The following is an 18,434-nucleotide window of genomic DNA, read 5'->3' as shown; positions in this document are numbered from 1 at the left end:
TGGCCTCAATTCAAAGGAAAATTGGAAATTCCCTTGGGTAAATATAAGTTCCTGGTCAACCCTAAACTAGCTCTTTCGATCCTGCCCAGTAGAAGTCACAGTGCTTCAGAACTTTCATGTGCAATGTGGTCTTCTTTTACTCTGTCCCTTAATAATTGCAACTATAAGATGCAGGGGGAAAGTGTTGACTTTCTGTGACTTTTAACAGATACGCAACCCACCCACCCCAAAATTCCTAGTGTTTATGTATGTAATATGCTCTCCCCCCTACTCTTTTTTACATTCTCCCTTCCATCTGAGGTAACACCAGAGGGAAGATTACTACAGAAGCACAGTTGGACCTTAGAAATGAGGGGGTCCAGAGCCCTGAAGTTGGATTAAAGGCTAACATTTATTATGACATAAGCTTTCTTGGATTAGCATTTATTTAATCATATTCAAGGAATGTTATCCTCGAGTGACAGGTATAAATACTAATGGATGTAGAGAGAGGTTAAAAATTTTCACCCATGTGTTTTTTCCTGCCAACTAAGGATAATGTTCAATGCATCTGATAAACTAGACGCTTGATTCATGAAAGTTTATGCCATAATAAATTTGTTAGCTTTTAAAGTGCTACAATATCCTTTGTTTACATTAGAACGGACAAGAAAATATAAAGTAGGGTAGGAGAAGGAAGAAAAGCATTGGGGACTGACCGATAATGTAAGACAGGCATCCCCAACCTGCAGCCAGGGGCGTCGCTAGGGGGGTGCGGTGGGGGCGGCACACCCCGGGTGACAGAGGTGACAAACGGCGGGTGGGGGTGACAAGCGGCGGCCCCTCCTGCCACTCCCCACGCAACGCCGGTCACCCTGGGAGCAGCAGCGCTGCACGGACGGGGTGCTCCCTCGGCCGTGCGCTGTTGCTCCCAGGGCGACGGAGCGTGCGACGGCGCGTGGGGGTGACAAGCGGCAGCCCCTCCCGCCATTCCCAAGCGCTGCCGCTCCCTCCGTCACCCCAGGAGCAACAGCGCACGGCCGAACGAGCACCCCGTCCGTGCAGCGCTGCTGCTCCCGAGGTTACCGGCAGCATGGGGAGTGGCAGGAGGGGCCGGCGCTTGTCACCCCCACGCGCCGCCGCTCGCTCAGTCACCCCGGGAGCAGCAGCTCATGGCCATGGGAGCACTCCGTCCGTGCAGCACTGCTGCTCCTGGGGTGACCGGCAGCGTGGGGAGTGGCAGGAGGGGCCAGCGCTTGTCACCCCCACGCGCCGCCGCTTGCTCAGTCACCCAAGGAGCAGCAGCGCACGGCCGAGGGAGCACCCCGTCCATGCAGCACTGCTGCTCCCGGGGTGACCGGCCATGCATGGGGAGTGGCGGGAGGGGCTGCCACTTGTCACCCCCATGCGCCGCCACTCGCTCCGTCCCCCCGGGAGCAGCAGCGCACAGTGTGTGCAGTGCTGCTGCTCCCGGGGCAATGGAGTGAACGGCGGCGCGTGGGGGTGATAAGCGGCAGCCCCTCCCACCATTCCCACGCGCTGCCGCTCCCTCCGTCACCCTGGGAGCGGCAGCGCACGGCCCGATGACAGAGTCATCGGACCGTCGCTTCCACAGCCTCCTTTTGAGCCACAGAGCTTAAAAGGGGGCTGCAGAAGCGGCGACAGCACTCCCGGAAACGCCCCGCGTTTCCTTTGCCGCCCTGGGTACCGCGGAGCCTTACTCCGCCACTGCCTGCAGCCCTCCAGATGTGTTGGCCTACAACTCCCATGATCCCTAGTTAACAGGACCAGTGGTCAGGGATGATGGGAATTATAGTCCAAAACATCTGGAGGGCCAAAGGTTGGAGATGCCTGATGTAAGAGATCATAGAGCAGCAGGTGCAACAAGACTCCTAATGTCATGTTACTGAATTCTATAGTTGTGTGTATATTATGTGTAGATTTGTTGTAAAGCTACTAAATTTCAGCATCTGTCTTAATTGCTGGGAAACCCGTTGCTACCTGTATTGTGCCTTTTAATCTGTCCCTTTAAACCTATTCTTATTTGAAAGATGTTCCATTGAATGATGCTTGCCATTAAATCTCTGTGCATTTTTTCCACACTCTGCTCTATTAAGATGAGATTAATGAGAACTGTATATTGTTGGAAGCATGAGCCTACCACTTATAGGCATTTTATGATATATTCTGAATTATTTCACCCTCCATTGATTATTAAGGAGCCCGGGGCAGCAAACAACAAGTTTAAAATCAATGAGAAAAATTAAATATTTGAATAAAATATTTACCAGGTAATTCCTAGTATAAATATTGGTAAAATATTTTATTAGATTTTAAATATTCAGTAAATATCCTTGCATTCTTTTATCATGCTCAGTAAAAGTATAACACTCCCAATTTGCTGAGCAAATTTGTTAGCAACAATGAAATTTCATTTCCGACTGGTTACACCCTTTTCATTTACTGTCCTGTCCCCAGTAGTACATTAAATAAAGATACTGTTGCTTTCCAGGAACTCCATCTGCACATGAGACAAGCTGTGTAGAACATTTGTATATATCTCTGTGTTCCATTTTATATTTAGTAGCTTTGTAGCTTCATATTTAGTATTTATAACCTCAGTAGCATGTGAGTGAAGGGTTTTATTTATTATTAGCATATATGTTTTAGTCTAGACACATAAGAACTTGTTTTGCAAAGCTTGACTGTGAATTGCAACTTAATAGAAGTCATTGCTGAGGCTTAGTTAATATCTCACTTAAATCTTATATTTTGTTTTACTTAAAAATAAGGTGTGACTTCTGGAAATGGAAAGAGAATTGTAAGCAAATATATAATCTACACATTGGACCATAGCATAGATACAACCCTACTGGGCTCAGTATTGCCTTACTTTCCAAGTCTTCCCATCCTTATTCTTTTATTATTGTTTCTTGTGATTACCAAAATCTTTAAAATCCATTTGAATGTTAGTCTTGCAATCATGTTAGTCTTGGGTATCTGAAGAAGTGTGCATGCACACGAAAGCTCATACCAGGAACAAACTCAGTTGGTCTCTAAGGTGCTACTAGAAAGAATTTTCGATTTTGTTTTGACTATGGCAGACCAACACGGCTACCCACCTGTAATTGCAATCATCCATAATGTTATCTCCCTATTTGAAATGGTTCCACAGCAGCTAATTAACAACTTGGCCATTATTAATTTAATAGCAGTATATTAGTAAATATTTAACAACAGAGCTTATATTGTTGATTAATGAAACCTTTGCTGCAATTCTGCTCACTGAATGAGCTGTGAACCAGCAGAGGCTTTCCATACTGGAAGTCCAGCAGGGTACAGGTGTTCTTCAATTCCTCCTCCCCCCTGCAACTTAACCCACAATGTTCCACACTGTTCTGGAGGGTTCACCAACCTTCTAGAACAGATATTTTACAAGTGTAGGGAGCTGAGTAGGGTAGCAGAATTTGAGAAAATATACCCCCTTCCCCTTCCTTTAAGTTAGGTGATGCCTTTGCTGGATGGACAGTCATTTTGCGAGTGGGAGCGGAACATAGGATTTCACACTATATTTAATAGAGTTTAAACCTGTTTAAGCATCTCTATTACTCTTCCTTGAATATAATTTGTTTTCCCCATTTCCCCCTTTACGTATACTTGTAAGGCCCGAGAAGATTAAAAGGATTTCAGATTTATTTCTAGAAGTTGTAGAAAAATAACATTGTTTGACAAAGTGGAATGAAGAAAGGTGGTTAATACTGTGCTAAATTCAGCCTTAAAAAATAATTAAACAGAAGCCAGACATACACATCCCAAAGTGCTCATCCTCTTCCCGCCCATGTCACTATAGTGTTATGCACACAATTCTACTGTCTCCTTAAGATCAAGAAGATGAGAGGGTTGGGGAGAGTGCATGCAACTATTATAATACTGCTCTACCATATCGCTTGCTGTCTGGTATATAGCTTTAAATGGCCTGAAAGAGGAAAGACAGAAAAGATAGAGCGGTGTAGCAGGAGAATGGTTGGTGTAGCTGCAACTTGTCTTCTCCCTTGGAAGCAATTGTTACTTGCTCCAGGTGAATTGGAAAATCCTCAAAGATTCTTCAGGAATAAAATATATTTTATATTTTAGGCAAAAAATATGTATTCAGAACACTAAATCTTGGTCTTCTTTATTTTCTGATTTCATTGTGAAGACTTTTGGATTGTTGGAAAGTCTTCAAACCAACTTAGCACACAAATGGAGTCCAGCAAGTTTCTGCTGCGCACGTACCTGCTGTACGTTCTCACTTGCTTCTCCTGTGCCATCCGCAGAGTATCTTCTTGCACAACGGTGTGTGTGCATGCCAGCAATTACAGACGACAGAGTCCAGCTTCTTTTCCTAATCTAGAAGCTTTATTTACAAGGCATAAATTACATTCCTGGAGAGACGCAAGACATTTTTGCCTTCTCCCTTCTCCGGTCAAAAACGAAAAGGAAAGATACAGAAACAACAAGTATCACATTATACATTACACAGAGTCTTCCGGCGACACTCTTCCTCTTGTGGGCGGGGCGACCTGGTTGAGCTTGTTAACTCTGAAAGCTCCAAACCTCTACACATTGATATTTCTCTGCAAGACAAATTATTTTGAGGTTATTGTTTTTTGGTAACACATTATTTTGTTAATTTTTCTTAACAGACAATGCAGGAAGCACTGAACAGAGTTCTCTTAACACCTTACCAATAGAAGAATAATTATAATTACCATTACCATTTTTCTCTGTAGCTTTTCATTTTTATTTTGGTTCACTTAGCATGTGAAACCCTCCAGAAATTAATATATTCTAACAATTAATATATTCTTTCAATAGATTCCAGAATTAAATAAATATTATTAAATCTTGTAACACATTGAATTGTAGTGTTTAAATCAAAGAAATTGTTGTTTTTGGATAATTGATCAATTGCCTACTTTGGATGGGGTTGTACTCACTTGAAAAAGCAGGTTTGTAGTTGGGGTACTTCTGGATCCATCTTCATCACTAGAGGCTCAGGTGACCTCAGTGGCTAGTGCCTTCTACCAGCTTTGGTTGGTAAAACAGCTACAACTGTTTATGAACCAGGGTTGCCTGACCACTGTCATCCATGCACTGGTAACCTCTGAGCTGGATTACTCCAATGTACTTTTTGTGGGGCTGCTCTTGATGCTTGGTCCAGAAGCTGCAGCTGGGGCAGGATATTGCCAGCATGTTACCCCACTGTTGAAACAATTGCACTGGCTGACAATTAACTACTGGACTAAGTTCAAGGTGGTGCTTTTGGTGTATAAATTGCTATTCAGCTTGGGTCCAGGGTATCTGTAATATTGTCTCATCATTTATATGCCAAATTCACCACTGCACTCTTCAGATGAAGATCTTATCAGATCCACACCATGTCGTAATAGGGCCTTCAGTGTTGTGGCACCTAGCCTTTGGAACTCCCTCCCCTTGATTTATTACTACTACTACTACCCACGACTACTATGACAGGCACCATCTCTGTTCAATATTTGGCACCTCCCGAAGACCGTACTCTTTTCAGTTGCCTTTTAAGCTGAGATCTTTCCCAATCTGTATCTGTATTGGATTTGTTTTAAATGTTTCTATTGTTTTATCACTGGGTGTTTGCTGCCCTGGGCTCATTTGAGAGGAAGGTGGAAGGTGGTGGTGGTGGTGGTGGTGATGACAGTTCTCAGGATGATCTCCTGTTAGCATAAAGTCAGCATAGAATGGACCCACTGCTTTGGGGTTTGCTTTGGAGAGAAGCAGCATATTGAATTTTGACCATTCTTCTCCGGCTTGATGCCCTCCAGATGTTGTTGGACTACAGCTCTCATCACCCCTGACCATTGGCCATTCTGGATGGGGCTGGTGGGAGTTGTATTCTAAAATATCTAGAGGGCACTAGGTTCGGGAAGGGTGTTTTGATCGTGATCTGCTTAAAAGTTCAATCCTGGCTTGTATAACTAAATAATAATAATGTAATGCTCACGTTTTCATCCAGCCACTACTCCTTCCCCAAATACTTCTTTTTCATCTGTTCTTTGCTATATGCAGTCACAGCTGTTTAATAAAATCTTTTGACTATCTCACATCAAATATTATAAAAATAGAATGTTTCTAGAGATGTCAAAAAAGACCCTGCAGCATATTTATCATTCTATACATTTCCTATACTGTTATAAAACTTCTGAATGAAGCTTATCTCGTGAGATCTGCAAAACACAGTAGGGCTCATTTGCACATCACTTTGAACCATAGTCAAACTAAACAATCTTTAAAATGTGATCGTGCATCAAGCCAGAGCGAACTGCTGAAATTCATGAGTTCATTCCTTGCAGCACTTCACTCTACCGCCTCTCCTGCTTGTGTCACACACCTGGTGGCAAATTGGTGGTTTAGCTTACTTTGAAGTTTGAAACCATGAGTGGTAAGCCATGAACAAAATCAAGGTTTATTTGGAAACAAACAAACCATGAACCAGGTTCAGACATTACACTAAACCAAGCCATTGCTTGTCTCCTGGCAGCACAGCAGCTGTAAGAGTGGGGATGGAACAAAGGACCCACAATTTCAGTGGTGTGCACTTTTCAGCTGCATTTTCACCTTTAAACCACAGTTTAGTTTTACTATGGTTTAAAGCGGCATGTGGATCAGACCATAGTTAGTGGCTACAATTACTCTTTTTTTAGTTTTAATAGATTTATTGTAATACCAGTTTTGCTGTGTGTTGTTTTTTAAGAGAAGATTTGGGTTTTGACTTCAAATTTTCCGCCACCCCCAGCCATGGCATAACTCTGATATTTGTATGAATGCAGACCCTTTTGAATGTGTATGTGTGCTTATGCACTGATGTGCATGTTCTTTCCTGTATCTTGTCAGAAGGATCTACTGCACAGATGGTCACATAGTTGTTTTCTTTGCTATCTACCGTATATTCCGGCGTATAAGACGACTGGGCGTATAAGACGACCCCCAACTTTTCCAGTTAAAATATAGAATTTGAGATATACTCGACCACAGATTTTCCACCCGGCATATAAGACGACCCCTGACTTTTGAGAAGATTTTCCTGGATTAAAAAGTAGTCTTGTACGCCAGAATATACTGTACCTTCTTTCCTACTGTTCTTCTCTATCCCTCCCTTCTGGGCTATGAAATGGGGAGGTGAATGAAGCTCCCAGTTAGCTCTTTGCTTTCAGCAAATAGATGCACGCATCTACCTTTGCTCTATTTCCTAATTCCCTGAGTGCACTGATACTTATGAATATATTTATGTTGATGCTCTCTGAACCTAATTAGATGTCTTCCAACATTCCAAGAGTTTCATCCAACATTAGTTCTATTCAGAGTAAAAACCAAAGAAATTCATGGACATGACTTAACTTGGGTTCATCAACTCTGAGTAGAACTAACATTGGATACAGCCCCAAGTGAACAAATGTTCCTTTAAAATGGAGAAATATATGTATAGTGTGTGTGTTTTTTTCACATGTGATAATCAGTTCACTTTTGAACTTAAATTGTATGTATAGTAATTAAAGGTTGATATTTTTCTGCATTCATCAAGTGTTTGTATAATTGTTTTTGTTTCTTCATAGGAATCTGGGTAAAAATGGCTTATCTAACAGTAGCATTTTATTGGATAAATGTCCTCCTCCAAGACCACCACCACCTCCATATCCTCCCCTGCCAAAGGACAAGCTCAATCCACCTACACCTAGTATTTATGTAAGTATCGTTTAGAAAGTTGTAAGAACATTTTGTTGCCTTTTAAAATAAAAGACTATATGCTGATCATGTTTTTCTAGAAACACTCTTACTATAATCCATAAAACCCTTTAGGTTTACAAAGGGCCTAGTACGCATCAAACATTTTTCACAAAGCATATTGCCTTCTACCCACCTCCCAGTGCTACATTTCAAACAGCTTTTCAAAGTGTTTTATAAAGCAAAATGACTTATTAAATGCAAATACTGTAAAGGGATCAGAACTCTGCTGAACAAAAAGAGCTCATCAGGCTCATGGCCACTATTTTAATACCTGTTTTGGAAACCACCTGGAAATGCAGGTTTATAACATGAAATAAATATTTCAGTGTCTATGTTTGTATGTGATGGTAACTATGGTTTAGCAGGCTGTGAACAAACCTAGCTTCTTCCCACATCTGCACATTCCTAGATCTGCCTCTCTTCCTTCCACACAGCCAGACCCAGAACTTTGGTTTACATTTACAATGGTTAGTTCAAACCATTCAGTTTCAAAAACCATGGTTCAAAGTGAGCTTGCTTTAAACCAGGGTTGTGGAACCTGTGGTCCTCCAGATGTTTTTAGACTCCAGTTGGCTGATCCAACAAGCGCTGTTTGTATTTAGAGATGATGGAACTTGTCCAACAATGTTTGGAGGGAACAGGTTCTCCACCCTTGCTTTACACTTACCATAGTTAATGTCAGCTACAGTTTGTCATTACAAACCAAAAATAGAAGCAAAATAATATGTGAGCCTAATAAGGACTCATGAAACCGGACTCAATTTGGTCTCACCGAACCATAGTATAGCAGGATGTCCAAATGCAGCCATTGTGTGCTTAACCTTTTATATTCTGGAATTCAGATTATGTATCTCTTTGTTTCTGTGTCTGATAAATATTTCAGTTGCCAACATTCTTACTACATACATACCCTTGTAACTTTCTAAATACTACAATAAATACTTTTTCTATAGCATCTAGGAAAAAACAACCACAGCACTAGAGAGCACACATCTTGAATCATTGCCGAACAGTTGCATGATGAGCTGCTACTGCTTTCTGCATATCATCATAGTCAGTGCTTTTTTCTGGGGGTACGCAGGGGTACACATATTCCTAACCATTTTGTGAATCTTTGTACTTTTGTCCATTTACTGTATTTATTTTTCCCAATTTGAACTATAAAATGGTGATTTTATTGAGTCAAAATGAGAGTACCCCTAAACGTTTTTTTAAGAAAAAAAGCACTGATCTAAGTATACTTCTTGAAGTATCCTTAACAACCCATAAATAACTTCTAATGAGGAGCAATACTATGCATGCCATGATGCATGTAATTGTTAGGAAGCATTATGACAAGGGACTGATACAACTCTTCATTCTATTTCCTTGCATTAATACTGAAGTTTCTCTTTACTTTTGTAGTTGGAAAATAAACGTGATGCTTTCTTCCCACCTTTACATCAGTTTTGTACAAATCCAAACAATCCTGTTACTGTAATACGTGGCCTTGCTGGAGCTCTTAAATTAGGTAAGTTTGAGCTAGAAAGATTTACTTTGTTTGGGCTGTATTCAGCTAAGTCAAATGCAGAGTACGGCCATGGAAATCGGTTGACTTGTCCATTGATTTTTAAGGGTCTACTTATGTATGATTTAATTGTGCATGGCCCTATATTTAGATATTTTTCTTTAATACAAATGTTTAGAAGTGGGGGTGCTCCTAAAGTACTTACAGATCACTTGGTCTTTGTATTTTTGTTTTCATATAGTTTATGGTAACATAGTGGCCAATACATAAAACAGTAAAAATGTTACTGAACTGGAACTGGTAAGGTATGTTCTACGAACTCAACTGCCTACCTAATTCTGCAAATTCAAACTGCTCAGTAATTTTTATTGATTTCTAACCAATACTGCAATACACAATTTTAGACTCTGGACTTACAGTGCTCCGCTCCCCTGGCCTTTAGATGGTAATGTGTATTATGTCACTTATTTCAAAATATGGTGAGCCAGTTCTGCTGCACTGAGGGGCTCTCCTGCTGATTCTGCTGAGTAGGGTCCTGGACATCTGCCACAGGTTTTGGTAGCTTTGTCCTTTGTGAAATCTATCATCCTTTTAATGAAGATTTGGCTGAAGATGAAGAAAGTTTTCTGAAAACCTGAAACTGTTAAACAGGTTTTGATTCAGCTGAGAAATATTTATTGAATTGATCGTGTATTAATGTGCTCATAGCTAGTACTGTCTAAAGCTTTAGCTTGCTTACTCATTTATCTCTGCTGTTCATTCAGCAGTAGTGCATGCAAAAGAGCTCTCAGTTTACGTACATGCTTGTTCCCTAGATCTAGGACTCTTCTCTACCAAAACATTGGTAGAAGCTAATAACGAACACTTAGTAGAAGTAAGGACACAGCTATTACAACCATCGGATGAAAACTGGGACCCCACTGGAACAAAGAAAATATGGCGTTGTGAAAGCAGTAAATCTCAAACTACCATTGCTAAATATGCACAGTACCAGGCCTCTTCATTCCAGGAATCATTAAGGGTAAGTAGGGAATTATAATTTATTTGTCAATTAAGATCTGTTCCTGATCTGCATCATATATGCACACTTAACTTTACTCCAAAAGCATAGGTTTTTGAGATACGGTAGAATATGTATAGTCATTTACAGCAGGATAACAAAGGTGGCTAAAATGCATTGTTTTTTGCAGTTAGGTCCTCCTTTGAGGTTATAAAACAAATATATAAAGCTATTCTAAGCATGATAAAAAGTTATTATTAACATTTTAGAAAATAAACATTCCTTACCTTTATAAAACAACCTAATATTTATTTGTTTGTTTGTTTGTCTATTAAATTTCTATATCACCCTTCATCCAAAGTTCACAAGGTGGTTTACAATATAAAACCACAAAAATGCATACCATACGAACAAACAAAAACAACACCTCCCCCAGTATTTTTTATATATTTTATATATTGAAAATGTTATTCCTAAATGTGGAGAAACCATGCTTGCTTGCACTCTTTATATATTTGGTACAGAACAACTTGCAATCTGCTATAAGTTAGCAGTTGCATTCTGTTTGTTTTTATGCAGTTGCTACAACATTTACGATATTGAGGAAGAAAACTCTGTTTGCCAAGTTGTTTCATGCTTTATGAAAACTATACTGGGGTGTGTGCCTGTGTTTCCAACTACTGATATCTACCACAGTTTTGGAACATGGGCTGCCTTGAGAGGGCTTAAGAGGTATACAAACCCAGTAATATCAGCAGGCTGATGCATGTATAAGAGAAACAGTGAAAAACAGCCTCTGCTTGATAAATAGATACAATTTGAAATTATTTGTGTGAAATTATTTGGAGGGGGGTTTAGATTACTGCTTGCAGTAGGAAATGAGAAACAAAGGAACAAAAGATAGACCTTGTAATATTAAATCTAAAATACTTACTAAGAGAATGTAGCCTGGGGTTACATATGGTGGAAGAATGAAAGAACCAACAGGGGCTGTGAGCAAGGCAAAAAATGGTGACAAAAGAAATGGAAGCTGGACTGGTTTGGTGGGTGTGTACGTTCTGAGATTTTGATAGTACTTTGTTGGGCTGATCAGGGACACAAATGGGATTTTTCTAGATTGCCAATGGTGATGGGGGAAATGGTATATCCACTGAAGATTTTCGGCTGCTGGTTGGAGAAGGGAGTCAGCATTGTATTCTCCCAGATAATTTCAACGCTGTTGGAGGGTGGGGGCTTCCAGAAGCATTAAGCCTCTTTGATTCTGAGGGCAAAAAGGTAAGCTAGAAAGATCAGAGAATGCATCAAAGCATTGAGCGGAATAGAACTTTGGGTGGTTCATTAGTGGGGCCCTACTTTTTCAAGTGGAAAATGTAGGGAAATGAAACACAAGTCCGAATAGTTTTTGGACAAATGTATTACTGTTAGATGAAAAGGAATGTTTCAAAGGTTTTCTGGGGTTTTTTATGTTATATCTGTTTATAGCAAAACATGGAGATTCTGTGGTGGAGCAACCACCGCATTCAATTCCCCACTAGCTAACTGTGGCTGGGGCAGAGAACTCTTTCTCTTTTCTCCCTTTTCCAACTCAGTTGACACGCTTGGGAGAAAAAAGGGTTATACTAACCCAGGGCAGGAGTAGATCTGGGTCCTTTTAAGGGACCTGTTGGAGGAATGAAGTCTTAGGATCTTTTGGCTCCACATTCTTCTCGACATGCCCCTGAAATACTCTCCCTCTCTCTCTCCTGCAAATCACTTCCAGAATGTGGCTGGTGGAACATGTACAGAGCTTTCTGTGGGAATACCAGAGGGCATCCAACAGCCTGAGTGCCAACCCGTTGGCAGGTCATATTATTGATACAGTGGCACTTAATGCTGCTTCCACAGGTCCTTCAGCTGGCTTTGTGTTTACTCTCCCATTAACTAACAGAATTCTGGAATTAGAAGCAAGAAAGAATAGTGCAAATCAGATCAATTGTATGAAGAGGGTGCCCTACATTTAGTATTCCCTCCCTCCTCCCCCCCCCCCTTCTCTCTCTGTGTATTAATGTTGGAATTACAGATATACTGGTGCCTTTGTGTTTTTATTTATTGTGTATTAATATTTTGCTGGATGTTGCCCAGAGTGGTTGGGGTAAGCCAGTCAGATAGGCTGATGATGATGATGATGAAGAAGAAGAAAATGTGGGTCCTGCTCAGGGGATGATATTTTTATGGTTATTCACTGAGTTGATTAAAATTATCCTGTAAACTAAGCCTTTCATGAGCTGAGTGGCTTTTGTTGTGGTCAAAAGAGGAGGCAATGACTTTAGGCATCTCCCAGTAAAATCACTTTTCATAGAGGTATCAATAGCTGTTCCATACTGTACTGTTTATGTTTACCAAATATTTGTAGAATTTGATTTTTTTAAATGTCATGTTTGACTTTTGCAGGAGGAAAATGAGAAAAAAAGTCACCATAAGGACCATTCAGATAGTGAATCAACATCTTCTGATAAGTGAGTGGATAGAATTCAGTAGACCCCCTTCACATGTGCTCCCAACAGCATACGAGCTGCTTTTTAAAGCAGTCTATACTACAGAATGGGTGGAGTTGATTACATGTGGTTTTCCACATATTTGGTGAGGTGAGAGAATGTGGTCAAGACAAATGTGATCAACTCCACTGGTATTCACATGCATGCACCCTGTGTAATGGGATTACACCACATAGAAGTAACTGGAAGCATGTATGAATTAGGTCACAGTGAAAGGAGAAGCGATAGAGTAAATGTATTTATACATCGGCTCACCATCTGCAATGGAAAGAAATGTAGAAGCCTCAGACCTTAACTGGTGAAGAGGGTTTTCTCAGCCACATATATTTCCAGAACTACATTGATTTTTTTTTAATGTCTGAATACATATGTATTGTGTGTTTTGTATTCTTAATGTTTCCATTTCTAATCTTATAAATGCACAACTCATGAAGATATTTTCTATTTGCTATTGCCTCCAGCACAGGCATGAACAAACCTGTAGCCTTGTAGAATCTGTGTTGTTGTTGTTGTTTTACTAGAACCCCGAGATTCACCAATCAGTGAGGTGCAATATAGTGGCAGGGTAAGGTAGACAAACTCTGAGAATTAAGTAACAGGGTACCTAATAGGACATGCTCAGTCCAGTAATCTGATTTCAGTAACAAAATGGTTTCTCTTTTGAGATATATATATATATATATATAATTGAAGTACCAAATTTTTACAAATTGACTTCAAATTAAATAGTTACATTGTTTCATAGCCCTTTCACACAAAAATGCATTCCTAGCTCATGGTGATCACTTAGGTTTAAAATACACACAGGCTATGAAAGTCACATTTTAAGATGCTGGTTTTTTTTAATTAGTTAAAATTTATAACTATAATTAATCTATCTATATATCTATATCTATTTATTTATTTATTTTATAGCTCTGGGAGGAGGAGAAAAGGACCTTTTAAAACTATCAAATTTGGGACCAACATTGATCTTTCAGATGACAAAAAGTAAGTAAAGCTACATGTATATGGTCACCATAGGGGACTAAATCTTCTCAGGATACCAAACTTCAAATATTTTTTCCTGGATTGTATTATTACTGAGTAATAATAGTAATTATTATTACTTAAATTTTACTGAGCTGCACCTCCTGGGTGAATAATATGGGGTGTTGACTGCTGTACCTTTATTTTATAAATTAGGTAAGATAATTAATAGAACTGTGCTGGATTTGACAGCATCCTGAATCTAGCAAGTTCTGATTATTTTAGGTTGTGTTATGAATATGTTACACCAAGCTAGATGGACACAGATAAGGGAAGATGTTGAGGGTATGTGATCCAGAGCAAAGAAGACTGAATCCTTCCTGCCTCCTTTTCAGTTTGTAAGCCAGCAGCTGTATTTTTAATTAGCTACAGTTTCTGAGCAGGCTTCAGAAGCAGCCCCACATAAAAATGCATTGTGATGATCTACATGACAGATTACTGGAACATGGATAACCATAGTGAGGTTATCTCTGCCCAGGAGAGGGACACAGTTAACACACTAGTCTCATCCAGTGAAAGGCACCCTATGACTAATACGACTGGACCTCCAGTGACAAGCATCCACAGACTGCATATCTGGTCCTTTTCAGGAGTGCAGGACTATCTGGAACAGGTTGAACAGCACCTTCATGTGCATATGAGCCATACTCTAAAATAATTTCTGTTTTAGCAGAATTGGGCTTCAGTTTACTAGACTATCCATTACTGATTCTGAACATTGATCTCACGTGCTCACTGCCTCACCTGAGCCTAATGTAAAGAGAGGAGAGACATGGTGAGATTCAGTTCCAAAACTCTAGATTGCTCTGCTTCGTCCTGAGGTTATGGATATACAAAAGGAGTGTGAAGGTGCCTGATAGGGAAGGTTGTTCTGTGAAATTATAACTTTTCATCTCTCATGTATAAGGTGGACACTGTATTCTTTTCTTCCTTGGGGTCTACCAGCATACAGTATTCTTTAAGGTGTAATCGTCAAACAGCTTTCTGCTCATGAAAGGTCCGGGTGAAAGACCTTGTGCATGCTTGTGTGTTAGCATCTCAGTGTTGGAGCCATAGGGTGTGTCTTGTTGTTGTTGTTGTTGTTGCTGCTGCTGCTGCCGCCGCCGCCGCCGCCATAGCTCTTGTGGAGAATTGAGTGGTGTCCAGTGTGGCGTCAACTATGAAGGCTATGGTCCTAGAGATTGATTGAATTCGACATGATTTGATTCGATAGTCACTTTATCTTTCCCAAGGCAAGCCAAAGCAATTTACAACCAACCAAACCTTGTGTAAGTTTTGCTAGGGGCCATCCAGTACATTGGCTACCCACAGGAATACCAAATGGATGAAGTTGGAGGCAGAGCATAAGGCTCTCAGTGAAAGAAAGCAGTTGGATTTGTTAGTTCTCATAACCAGCAAACCACCATAATCATTCTGCGATCCTATGCAGCCTATTTTGGCTGGGTGTTGGGTTTTTGTTCATAAAAAAGGCTTAACCAAGACAGTATAAATTAGTTATCTGATCCAGCATCCCAAAAGAGTCAATAGATTTTACTTACATACAAATATGAAGGGCTTTATAGGGTAAATGTGTAAGTAATGTAATTGGTTTTTGCATCTCCAAATACCACATGAATTAATTTGCTGTTTCACAACAGGTGGAAGCTACAGCTTCATGAACTTACAAAGCTTCCTGCTTTTGTGCGGGTGGTATCAGCAGGAAATCTCCTCAGTCATGTTGGTCATACAATCCTGGGAATGAATACAGTCCAATTGTATATGAAGGTGCCAGGCAGCAGAACACCAGGTGAGTAATGTGGAGTGCTACATACGGACACAAAAAACCTCTTCATTTTTACAGTTTCTGAATTTTTCTGTCTTCTTTTTGCAACTTTCCCCCATTAATAATTCTGAATTATACATTTATACATCTTATTGGTTCTGAAGATTTTCTTAGTGCTGCTTGCAGCTACTTTCTTAGTGGCTCTTTGACTGCAATGATGACCATATAATATTGTCATTGATTTCAGTTTCCAACAAATTTAGCATAAGATCACTAATAAAACTCAACAATTAAAAAGCTGCCTTGGACTCCTTGGGGGGGGGAGGTGGGGTGTAAATGAAATCAATAGTAATAAATGGATAAAAATCCATTCTTCTTGCTCTTGCTGCTCTGGCCACATGATGCAGCTCCTTAAGTTCCTATGATGACTTCCTGTCTGCTACAAGATACTCCACTAGCTTTTCTTCCTTAGTTTCTAATGTGGGGATCACTAATGCATCACCTTCATTCGCATCCACAGGAAGGAGCCCCAGACTCTGAGCTTTCCCTTCCCTTCCCTTAAGTAAGTCTCTAGTCCTCTTAGACTTAGAAAGATTGTTAGGAAGTAAAATGTCTGGATGCCCTTAGAAGCAATTTCTGTGAAAATGAGTTAGCCTGACTGCTGGCTTTCTCTTCACATTTACTGCAATTTTCCTGCATGCGTTTAATTTTCTAATAGTCTGTGGAACCTTCTAGAAACCAGGAAGCATCTTTCCTGTGGTAGGTTCATCTGAGATCAGGTCCTTCCAATAAATTTTTTTCCTGCAAATACTACCACACAATAAATTCAGGTTGATTTTAAATAATCCACTCCCCAAATGGCAAATGCAGAATGTGAAAACTTTGCAAAGAGGCTTAGGCATGTCTCCTGCTGTGCAGGAAGTGATATCCAGGCGCGCATTAAGAATTCACTGCAAAGTTAACTTACCGTACAGTGGTATACATGTCTACCTCAGATGTAAGCCTCTGTGTTTCATGGGACTTACTCTCAGGTAAGTGGGTACCGATAGTTAAGCTTCATTTCTTCCTCAACAGTTTATATACTGCTTAATTGCATGGCAGCCTAGGCTGTGGTTTAGTGTTGGAACTGGGTTAAATAAGGTTCTTTTGCCTTTAATAGCTTTTCCTTCACAGTCAGGACCAAGAGGACTAGTTAACTTCCCATGGTAAACCTAAGATTGTTGTGGGGTGGGGGGAAGCAGCGACTGCACTCTCTAACATTGCACTATGCCATGACGTGTTATGTTCCCCTGCCTCTTGACAGCCATTTTGTGACTGGCAGCAATAGCACTCTATCAAAATGTGCCTGCTGGTCTAAGAAGGTTGGCACCCCCTGTTCTAACGCCTCCATGGCCTTGAATCACTTTTATATCTCCCCTTGCACCCCAACATATCCCTTCACTTGTTCTACACCATCACCCTCAGCCATTCAAAGACCACCTGTTCCCCTCAGAATGGCTGCTGTTCCTTCTATGCTGCCTGTTATGCATGAAATTGCCTCCAATAGAATGTCTGTGCTGCCACTTCTATTGCTTTCTTCAAATTCCTCCTCAAACCCCACCTTTAAAATTATGCTTTTGACACAACTCATTAGCCCCCATATCCAACTGCAGCTGAAAATAATTGCATATTCTTTCCCTATTTACCGATGGTGCCATTTCCCTCACTTCCTTAGTTTTATGGATGTTAAGCCCCCTGAGACAGGGACCTACCACTTCATTCTTTATAAAGTGGCATGTGCATGTATGGTACTCTATAAAGAAGAATAAAAATACTTGTACACTAAACTACATCAAAGTCACTCTTGGTCACCCTGATGAATTATCTTTACAGAGAGGAGGACAAGCAGAACTTGTAGTTGCTTCCTGATCTCTCGCGGCCTTTCAGTACTAGTGACCTTGGTATCCTCTGGGACGAACTCCATGGAGTGGGAATTGGGTGCCCTGTGTTACAGTGGTTCCTTTCCCAGTTACAGGACCAAGTCCAGACAGTAGCATTGAGAGAGGGCTTTTCAGTCCTCCGGCAATTATGCTTTGACGTGCTACAGGGCACTATTTTATCCCCAATGCAGTTTAATATCTATATGATGCTACTGGGAGCAGTTAATAGGATTTTTGTGGCAAGGTGCCATTAGTACAGGCAGTGACCATTTTGAGGAGCATTCAGTGTGCCATCACCAATGTGCAGGTCCTTTTGGACCTGGAAGAAGGTGGGTCGGGGGCGCTTATGCGTGCTGTCCTGATGCGCGCAGGGGCCAGGAATGGAACCCCCACAGGAAAAGGTTGCTGCCTGTATGCTGATGATACTCAGCTCTATTTCCCCATAACATCAGAATCAGGAGAGGCCATATAGGAAGTGCACTGGCACCTAGACATATTGGTGGGATGGATGAGGGAAAATAAGCTCAGCTTGAATCCTGGTACAATGGAGGCACTATAAGTGAGCAGTTCCTGTGTCACATAAATTTGTCAATTGCCTGCCCTGGACAGGGTTGCACTCACTTTGAAGGGGCAGGTACACAGTCTGGGTGTGCTCCTGGATTCAGTTGTGTGTCTGGATGTCCAAGTAACCACAGTGACTAGAAGCATGTTTTTCCAGCTATGCCTGTTACAAAAGCTACAGCCATTACTGGACCGGGAGAGCTTGACCACAGTAGTTCAGATGCAAGTGACTTGCAAGATTGGATTACTTCAATGCTCTCTATGCAGGGCTTGACCTGGAAACTACAATTACTACAGAATGCTGCAGCATAGTTGCTGACAGAATTAAGACCCTGCCAACATA

General features: G+C 40.8%; 1 protein-coding gene across 3 annotated transcripts in view; it reads left to right on the top strand.

Annotated features, from left to right (window-relative positions):
• Positions 1–18,434, top strand: part of KDM6A (lysine demethylase 6A) — a 104,792-nt gene that overhangs the window by 70,685 nt on the left and 15,673 nt on the right. For 2 of the 3 annotated variants that reach the window (XM_033147124.1, XM_033147125.1), the window contains 6 exons: positions 7,608–7,737; positions 9,184–9,289; positions 10,102–10,307; positions 12,717–12,781; positions 13,736–13,810; positions 15,487–15,635. In XM_033147124.1, the coding sequence (XP_033003015.1) occupies positions 7,608–7,737; positions 9,184–9,289; positions 10,102–10,307; positions 12,717–12,781; positions 13,736–13,810; positions 15,487–15,635 (731 nt within the window). Of the gene's footprint in view, positions 1–7,607; positions 7,738–9,183; positions 9,290–10,101; positions 10,308–11,402; positions 11,562–12,716; positions 12,782–13,735; positions 13,811–15,486; positions 15,636–18,434 lie in introns of all 3 variants that reach the window. The other variant, XM_033147126.1, reaches the window with a different exon arrangement.

This window comes from Lacerta agilis, chromosome 4 (genome assembly GCF_009819535.1).
Source record: "Lacerta agilis isolate rLacAgi1 chromosome 4, rLacAgi1.pri, whole genome shotgun sequence".
Taxonomy (NCBI): domain Eukaryota; kingdom Metazoa; phylum Chordata; class Lepidosauria; order Squamata; family Lacertidae; genus Lacerta; species Lacerta agilis.
This window is presented reverse-complemented; position numbering and strand designations above follow the sequence as displayed.